This window comes from Rutidosis leptorrhynchoides, chromosome 3 (genome assembly GCF_046630445.1).
Source record: "Rutidosis leptorrhynchoides isolate AG116_Rl617_1_P2 chromosome 3, CSIRO_AGI_Rlap_v1, whole genome shotgun sequence".
In the NCBI taxonomy this organism is placed as follows: Eukaryota; Viridiplantae; Streptophyta; class Magnoliopsida; order Asterales; family Asteraceae; genus Rutidosis; species Rutidosis leptorrhynchoides.
The window spans coordinates 173,405,355-173,414,404 of NC_092335.1; the positions used below are offsets into that span (position 1 = coordinate 173,405,355).

At 34.4% G+C, this 9,050-nt stretch overlaps 1 protein-coding gene across 3 annotated transcripts; it reads left to right on the forward strand.

Annotated features, from left to right (window-relative positions):
* The first annotated feature begins 2,064 nt into the window (after positions 1-2,064).
* LOC139897016 (vacuolar fusion protein CCZ1 homolog B-like) lies at positions 2,065-8,352 on the forward strand. 3 transcript variants are annotated; one of them, XM_071879657.1, is made up of 11 exons: positions 2,065-2,117; positions 2,316-2,423; positions 3,002-3,215; positions 3,595-3,688; positions 4,912-5,095; positions 5,280-5,389; positions 5,505-5,600; positions 6,026-6,463; positions 7,233-7,388; positions 7,616-7,845; positions 7,965-8,352. In XM_071879657.1, the coding sequence occupies exons 3-11, from the start codon at positions 3,025-3,027 to the stop codon at positions 7,993-7,995; spliced, it is 1,530 nt and encodes a 509-aa protein (XP_071735758.1). In that variant the 5' UTR covers positions 2,065-2,117; positions 2,316-2,423; positions 3,002-3,024; the 3' UTR covers positions 7,996-8,352. The 3 variants fall into 3 exon arrangements, with proteins under 3 accessions (XP_071735758.1, XP_071735756.1, XP_071735759.1); XM_071879658.1 differs by lacking the exon at positions 2,065-2,117 and adding an exon at positions 2,198-2,215; XM_071879655.1 differs by lacking the exon at positions 2,065-2,117 and having other exon boundaries at positions 2,182-2,423.
* The last annotated feature ends 698 nt before the right edge of the window (positions 8,353-9,050 follow it).

Consider the following 9,050-nt stretch of genomic DNA (forward strand, 5'->3'; position numbering starts at 1 on the left):
TAAGTCATCGTTAGTCGTTACATGTAAGTGTTGTTTTGAAACCTTTAGGTTAACGATCTTGTTAAATGTTGTTAACCCAATGTTTATAATATCAAATGAGATTTTAAATTATTATATTATCATGATATTATGATATATGAATATCTCTTAATATGATATATATACATTAAATGTCGTTACAACGATAATCGTTACATGTATGTCTCGTTTCAAAATCATTAAGTTAGTAGTCTTGTTTTTACATATGTAGTTCATTGTTAATATACTTAATGATATGCTTACTTATCATAATATCATGTTAACTATATATATATATCCCTATATATGTCATCATATAGTTTTTACAAGTTTTAACGTTCGTGAATCACCGGTCAACTTGGGTGGTCAATTGTCTATATGAAACCTATTTCAATTAATCAAGTCTTAACAAGTTTGATTGCTTAACATGTTGGAAACACTTAATCATGTAAATAACAATTTCATTTAATATATATATAAACATGGAAAAGTTCGGGTCACTACAATAGATGTATAAGTAATTGAATTCTGTATTTCTGTCTGTTTACAATCGGCACAATGGCCACCATATATACACGAGGTATGCATCTATTCCTAACCATTTTCCCTCTATATTGAAAATGGATACATTCAAATAATATCAAATAATAACTAATCTATTTTTGTAACTAATTGGCCGAGATTGTCTTTATTATGTTTGAATCTTCTTGATATCCACACCAAGGAGCATTCTTGAATTTCATTTACAGCGACAGGAGAAGTCCAAATTTGATCCCGAAAAACCTTTACATTACGGTTCCAAAGCAAATTCCCACAAATCCATTCCATGGCTTGCCAAAGAAGCGCACTATGTGTGGAGTTTATGTGTGGATACTTGCCTCGAAACAACCCGTTTATGCCATGATTCACAAATGGTCCAAGGTTCCACCATTTATAAACCGATCCCACACCTCAAAAGAATGTTTGCAACTAATAACAGAATGCTCGACGGTTTCCAATTTACAAAAGTATTCATGAAACGAAAAATGAACTAAGAGGTCTTGTAATCAACAATATTACATTTACTCACGGACTTGTCATTGAATAATGAACGATTCCCAAAACGCTAAATCATCTAATGAGTCACTGCGATTATCGAAAACATTCGGTCCCTCGAGTCATAGCATTGACAACGGAGCAATTGTTGTACCACAACACCCCTTGTGGGGCTGTTGTCAAAGGAGTTGTTGTCGTGTTGTTGGGGAAAACCACGAAATCGACAACGGTAATTGTATTTTGATTAGCCAATTTCCTTATTCACCTAACTATTAATTATATTTTATCATATCACTCACAACATCCACAACACCACAACACAGCATTTACCACAACACCCTTCAATCACACAACATTGTCACGTCAGCATAGTTACCCCTCAAAACTCCACAACACTACACCATTGACCATTACCTCAACAAATACTCTTAACGAAACTCATCAATTTTTAAGAAAGGGTGTGTACTTACCTAAAAAAATATATCACTTGAAGCTCTTCTTCCTACTTCTTATTTTCCTTAAATGTAAACACACAACTTTTTTTTTAAAAAAAATGTGAACACACATCCTTTTTATCTCTTCAAAATTACTCGTAACACACACCCCTCTTTTAAGAGGTGGAAGACATGCAAGGCAAAATATAACAGCCAGGCATGAGGGTCACTCTTTCTTTACAATGAAGGAAACATTTAATAAATAGTTAAAAATAATTAAAATAAAATAAGGAGTAAAAAGTGTTATGACCAATTGAATTGCATGTTAGATAATGGCAGCCAATCAGAAACGTATTTCCACTCTTGTAAATAGGTTTTTGTGTAATTCTTTAATTTTGATTTAATTTTAATTTTAATATAATAAATAATAAAAAAAAGTCACCTCTCGCATTGAAGAAATGTACTCTACTGGAAATGTTAATATAGAAATGTAAATGCAAACGTAAATAAAAATAAAATGTAAATAAAAATAAGGAACGGCCCCTATCTTGTCTTTGCAATTGCTCTCGAAGTCCCTTCAAAACAAACTAACCTGCTTCCATCATTCAGCTCGTCTCTCGATCTCTACAGGTACAAACCTTAAATATTAGCTCATCTACGGTGTATTCAAAGGTTATTGTGCTAATCCTATAATTTTATTGCTGTTCCGTACTTAATTTATTAATTTCGTATGATTACATTCCATTTACTATTGCTCGTTCTTCCTTATACACCTGTCAGCTAACACACTGTTCAAAATCTTAAATCGTTAATTTTATTTTATTCTAGTGGTGCACCAGCACCAATGGTTTAGCATCTGCATCGTAACCATCGTACGGGCCTATTATCGACCAATCTACTACCGTTCGCCGGCTTTACAATCGACCCAATTTTCCGGTAACCACCTCCACTTATTTCTCCAAAAATCACGTCACTATTACAACGAACACACACATAGTATAATTATACATTTGATCTATCTACTTTATTTTAACAGTTAATTGTTTAAATTATATGTATTTTCAATGATTTATGTCAATGCTAATAGTTAATTGGTACTGAATTAAGGTCAGTTCATATTGAATTGAATTTGATTACTCATATTTAGGGTTTCAAATTCAGTTTCAGAGTATGCGTGGATTTTTCTTAAATTTTGCAATGTTGATATCTAATTAAGGTCTATTTGGATAATTTACATCTGATTATTCAAATTTAAGCTTTCTATTCCAGTTTCAAAGACTTAGGTGTGTTGAAATCCGTTATCTCAAATTTTTTAATAGTCTAGGTTTTGCAGTCAGTTATGTTAAATTGAGTTACTGTTGATTTAATTTCTCGAATTTAGGGTTTCAAGCAACCAATTTTGTCAAAGCTTGTATTGTTATAATCTAATTAGGGATGGTTCAAATAGAATTATTTATGGTTATTCAAACTTAGGGGCTCAATCAGCTTATTTGTTTGTTTGTTCTTGATTTAAGGTTTATATTAGGGAAGTTAAAGTATGGGTTTGTCGTCTACTGCTAGTACTGCGAATCTCAGTGACACATTGAAAATTTGCATATTTGATCTGAGAAGGGGACAACATGAAGGGGAAGAATTGGAGAAGATTTTGTTCTTCTTTCCGGCCGATTTGCCATTTCCGGCTCAACTTTCGGTTATTGGGCTCAGTGAAGGACTCATCACTTTCACAAGGTCAGCAGCCACACAATGTTCTCATTTAGTATTTTAGTGCAGTTCTGTATTATTGAGATCACATGGTGCTATATTTTAATTTTGATACATCAACCAGCCACTTCCTTAATCTACTACATGTTATATTTATATGTTCATAAAGAACACTGTTATGCATGTGATATTTATATGTTAATAAAGCACAGTGCTATGCGTGTTATATTCATATGTTCACAAAAAATATTAGTTAGAGTAGATACTATTAACAACCACACTGTTAATTTGCATGTTTTTAAGCAAACCTATCACTGATTTTTGCACGCAAAAAACTGTTTGACATCCGTGAGTCGTCCCTATGTCTGTCTTTGTTTGCTCGTTGATTTATAGACTCGTTTTGCAGAATTTTTTCTCCTGATGCAGCTTGTGAGGTTATAGAAGCAGACATGCATTCTCATGTGTTCTTTGAGGCGGAGCCTGATATTTGGATGGTAATGGTAAGTGTTTGCTACTTGGTTTATTTTGGGAATGTGTGTTAATGTCTAATGTCATGTCTTCTAGTAAAAAGATAAGTGAATTTAATTATTATTTGTATAGTTTAATTGATGATTTGTAATACATTATAGATTAAGGTTATTAGTTGGTATTTCTTCACATTTCTCTTTATGATAGTCTCTAAACACAATAAAATATTATGAGAATGATATCTGTACAAGTCCTTGGACGAGTACATTGTTGTCGTGTATTCTTATAACCTTCAATCAATTGTCATATGTTCTCAATTACTTATTTTTTATGTACGCGTAATGATAATACTGAAGTGATCTCCATGTCCTTGTTTCTTGATAGGTCTTAAAACCCTTTTAACTTCCTCCCCCTTGTTTTTTCTTTATAAAGAATTATTGATTCACTTGATTGTATACCCCTCTCTCTCTCTCTCTCTCTCTCTCTCTCTCTCTCTCTCTCTCACACACACACACACACACACACACACACACAAACCCACACACACACACACACACACTCTCTCTTTAACACACACACACACACACACACATTCTTCCTCCTTCGTATTACATGCTATTCTTATGGGATGGCGTTCCTAATCAAGAACAATGTCATGTGTATGCACTTCTGTTACATTGTGTGGCAGGAAACACATAACTGACAAAAATACTTCACATGTATCAGTCTACAATGTCAATATCCTCTTTTTACTTTCTTTATATCATCATAATATGCTTATCAGAATATTATGTGAGTTGTAAGAGGTCTCACGTTCGAACCGAATCCTGTCTAGGACGAATATTTAGTGGTGGCCAGGGATGGGTTGGAAGGGAGTAATCCTGGGCTGCGTACATATGGGTATGGGGTCGGGATTACTCGCTCTCCCCGGTAGCCTGAACTGGGAAAACCTTCTACCTTTCTTTCTCTCTATGATGATATTGCTATAATGTTATTTCCGCAATGTCAGCATCAGATTGCGAGGCTGGTTAATGGAATCCTTATACGTTTACATTAACAGCAAAGATATGCTATTACTTATGATAAAATAAATACTCCGTTTATATTTGGATTTGATATGCTTTACCAATGCTGAAAATCATTTATTGAAAGTAGTGTATAAATATTTATATTATTATTATTATATTAATAATTATAGTTATATTTTTCTCGATATTTAAGTGCAAGATTTTGATCAGGCTTTACCATGCTGTAGGTGGTTGCAAAATCCAAAGAGACAGAGGCCATATGGAGAATTGAAGCACTTCGTAGCGTTCTGAAGGAAATACACACCCTTTTCGTCATGTTTCATGGTTCTATACGAATGTTGCTTGATAAAGAACCTGGTGGAGGGCTAGTTCGTAGTCATTTGTATACTTTCATCATGGATTACCTTAGCGGTAAGCCCCTTTTCTTTAATCATGTTCTACATGAATCATATAGAATTTGTTTCCATCCCCTTCTTAATTTTCTTTTATTGGAGATAATTTATAAATTATTTATAATTTCTAATGGATTTATGCTACTGGAGCAATGCTGAAGCTGCTGTGTGTCTCTTATAAATACTTTTTTTCTTTGAGGCAGATTTTCTCGTGGGCCCCAAGTGCATGTTACCTAATTTTCGTGACTCTTTGAAGGAACGTGGCACTGTACAGATGTTGACTGTTGGACGGGAGGCTGCTATTGAAGTACAGGTCAGATCGATATCATGCATCTTTTGTAGTTTTTTCTTTTCTGACTAACAATTTTGACAAGTGCATATGTGTTCACAAAAGATGTTTGGTTAAACTAATATACTCGTTTGTGCAGTCTCTTGTTGGAGCACTAGATTTGTGCATGGGTAACACATTAGGCTACTCCGTTATCTTGTTCCAGGACTTGCTGGTGTCTACAACGCTAACCCCTGTATGTTTTTATCTTCAATCTCTATATCTTATCTCAAGTACCATTTAACTGTACTAAAGCATCTAAATTATGTAACTTCTACTCCCATTTCACACATTATATCTAATTTCACAACATAAAAGAAATTTTTGGTCATTTAACTGTTAATTCAATAATGATTAGAAGTTACCAAACACTAACATTGAATTTATCTGATTAGTATAACTTACACATCCAAACACTAAATTTTATTCTGTGTTGTTACTGATTTTGATTATTGATCATCACTTAATCACTTTCAAAACGCTTATCTGAACACCACCAAAGTGAAACTGTCCTTGTTGTTTTGTTAAATCAGAAGACATTAATTGGAACTCATGGTTTGATTCTAGAAGTTATCAAGCCAGTTCATCGTGCAGGTTAATAATCAACTTGATGTCTTTCAGGATGACACAGTCAATCTATTTTCATACGGTATCTTACGGTTGACCCCACGTGTTCTATCATCATCTGGAGGAAGTACCTGGTCTTATTTACGCAAAGGAAACGCTTCTTTACAGGATGAGTCAGCTTTCGATCGGTTACACGGGTTACAAGATGCCTCCTCTACTGTACGAGGTGACAATTATCGCGTCGTGAGGCCCTTACAACAGGGCAAATGGTCAAAAGGGAAAGATGGTTTTCTTGTTAATGATATTTGGGGTGTAGAAGTTGGTAACTTGGTTCCCACCACCCCTACAATATGGCTTCAACAAACGGAGCATAAGATGTACCTGTGTGCTTATCAGCATAAAAACCTAACCATAATTCTTCTTATACCTGTAACCTCCGTGCTTAATGGGGAGGAAGGGATTTCCATGTTGAAGCAACAACTTCTTGAAAATGTCAGTTTTTCTATGTCAATATTAAACTGATCTAGAACACATGTTTACTCTTCTAACTCTTCTATTTTAAAATTTGACCGTAGAAGAAATTTATGCTCCTAAGAAAACTTGAACAAAAGCTTTTCTTTGGTCATAGATAGCTAATCTATTTCTGAAAAAATTTCTCATGTTTTGTTTAATCATGTTGTTAGTGCTTTACATTTGTGATATTTTACACCAAAGATATCCCATGTTGTCAACTTACTTGAACCTTATGTCTTTTTTCCTTTAAAGCAGAAGTATCATACTAGCTGCTTCTTATGGCAAATCATTTAAGTAACCTGGCATGAAATTGAATATATATGTTTTTTGTAGTGTACAGTGTTGCAGAACTCGGAACACTCGGCGAGCACTCGGTTTTTTGCAACTCGGGGAGTACTCGGTCAAATTTGGTCAAACCCAGTCAAAGCTGGTCAAGCTCGGTCAAAACTTGAAATTACTCGGATAATGGGTCCAAATTTGGTCAAAACTTGATCACGTCAAAGTCAAACTTGGTTAACATCTAGAGTACTCCCCGAGTTGCTGATTACTCCTTAACAAGTCCCGACCGAGTACTCCCCGACTAGCGATTTTTGCAACCTTGATACTTGGCAAGAGTAGATGTTCTAGTTTTGTTTTGGATAGAAAAACAAAAATGACACACTTTTGTTTATGTTTTAATATATTTCTTGTGTTTTTTTTTTTCCTTTCATGAAATGGGTTCTTATAATGTTCTCTTTGCTTTTACTAGGCATATGCAAAGATCTTTAAAGTTGAGGAGAAACTCACAAAGGGATGGGGTGGTGTGAATGCTTATCATGTCAAAGGTTATCGCTATTTGCTTGTTGACGGTGACCGGGAGATATCCAGGGCTTCGCCATCTGGAAAAGTAACAACTTTAACAAAGGTTAGAATTGCTTTGCATTCCTATTTGATACGTTAAGTGTTATAGAGTTCACAAAAAGGAACCCAAAATGTTTGTGGGCAATCCATTTTGATATTACCTATGCTGACCTGTACCTGTTTTGACTTGTTACCAATGTGGCTGTTTTGTTTCCTCTAATGCAAAAGCAACATATTGTTATTATCAAGAACTACTTCCCGTATTCTAATATTATTAATATTTACTTCTAGGAGTCGTTACTGGCCTTGAATAAGGTTCGAGAAGATGTTGATTTGGAGAAAAGCAGAGCAAAAGAGGATGACGTGGATAACAAAATGGATCTAGAAATATGCATTAGAGCAAAAAACAATGCATGGGTGATTGCTCGAGCTACAAGAGGGAAGGAACTTTATATAGTTCTTGAAAAGGCCAATGAAACTCTTCTTTATGCGTCAGAAGCTGTTGAGAAATTCAGCGACAGGTAAATTTCATTTCGTCATATTATATAATCATATTAAAATTATGTAAATGTATGTATGCTATACTTTCTTAAATGACTTGTTTTATTATAATTTTACTCATGTTTTTTTAATCATGTAGGTATTGCAATGGAGCATTTTCGTTGGATTAAGAATCACGTGAGATCTATTTGAAACCATACAGTTCATATGTGATGTGCCCCCTTCATCAGCTTCATGATATTTACTCGATAGTATAATTAGATAAACGAGATATGTACGTAGTGTTCTAAGGACACATCAACGCTGAAAAAAGACTAGCTAAAAGGTAAAGTTATGTGTCATACTTCTGACCTCTTATCCTGATGTGTATAAGATAAAAAGTAGCCTGGTAAGTTTAGTTAACTACAGAGTTCATGCAAGTAGTTGTTTCTATATGTACTTGGAGTCTGTTATGATGATGAACCTGGAATATATTTCGATTAATTGTTCATAAGCTTTGCCTTATTGGGTGAGGAAACAATTGTATGTACGCATGGATTGATGAATATGCTTATATATAGGTTGCTAATTTGCATAAGCAGGTGCTAAATGATGTTATTTTGAAAAAGGTGGTGATATATCCAACAAGCTTTTTGATAAATTCACTCACATTATGCATTGCTTGTTTGTATAGTGCGCACAATGAGTGGATTTATCAAAAAACTTGTTGGATTTATCATCACCATTTTGAAAATTCATGGAAGGCATTAATTAGAATGTGGTAGTTGTTAACTGTAACATAACGCCATTTGCCATGATATTTCGTCATGAGTTGATGTGGAAAAAAAGTTATGTTGTTGTAACAGGTGAGCCAGTCACAATGGGTTAGAATCTCTGCACATAACCATCATAAATTGATAAACCTGAGTGATTGGATGGAAGCCTGTAACTATGGTTTCAGTTTGCATTTAAGTGAATGCTCCACGCTCATCGTAAGCCAGTATTAACGCTTGGTTTTGCGTGTTCACGCTTGGTTGGTACTGACAGTTTTTATTATTTTTATGAAAATAAATGGAAATAATTGTTATTAGTATAATAGTATATAATCTGTAGTAATCGTGTTCACTTGTCATATGATCAAGTCAAAATTGACTTGAGTGCAATTAGTTGAGTGACTAACCTTCGGAAGGGTTTCCTTCGGTTTGCGTGATGAGTATGAGGGGTGTTGTGGTGGTTAACTTTTGCT

What these genes read in the sequence shown, in the direction of transcription:
- LOC139897016 (XM_071879657.1), top strand. Translation starts at nt 3,025, where the DNA reads ATGGGTTTGTCGTCTACTGCTAGTACTGCGAATCTCAGTGACACATTG. An exon ending in CATCATGGATTACCTTAGCG is followed by an intron (nt 5,096 to 5,279) that starts GTAAGCCCCTTT and finishes TCTTTGAGGCAG; the next exon opens with ATTTTCTCGTGGGCCCCAAG. An exon ending in TGTCTACAACGCTAACCCCT is followed by an intron (nt 5,601 to 6,025) that starts GTATGTTTTTAT and finishes GATGTCTTTCAG; the next exon opens with GATGACACAGTCAATCTATT.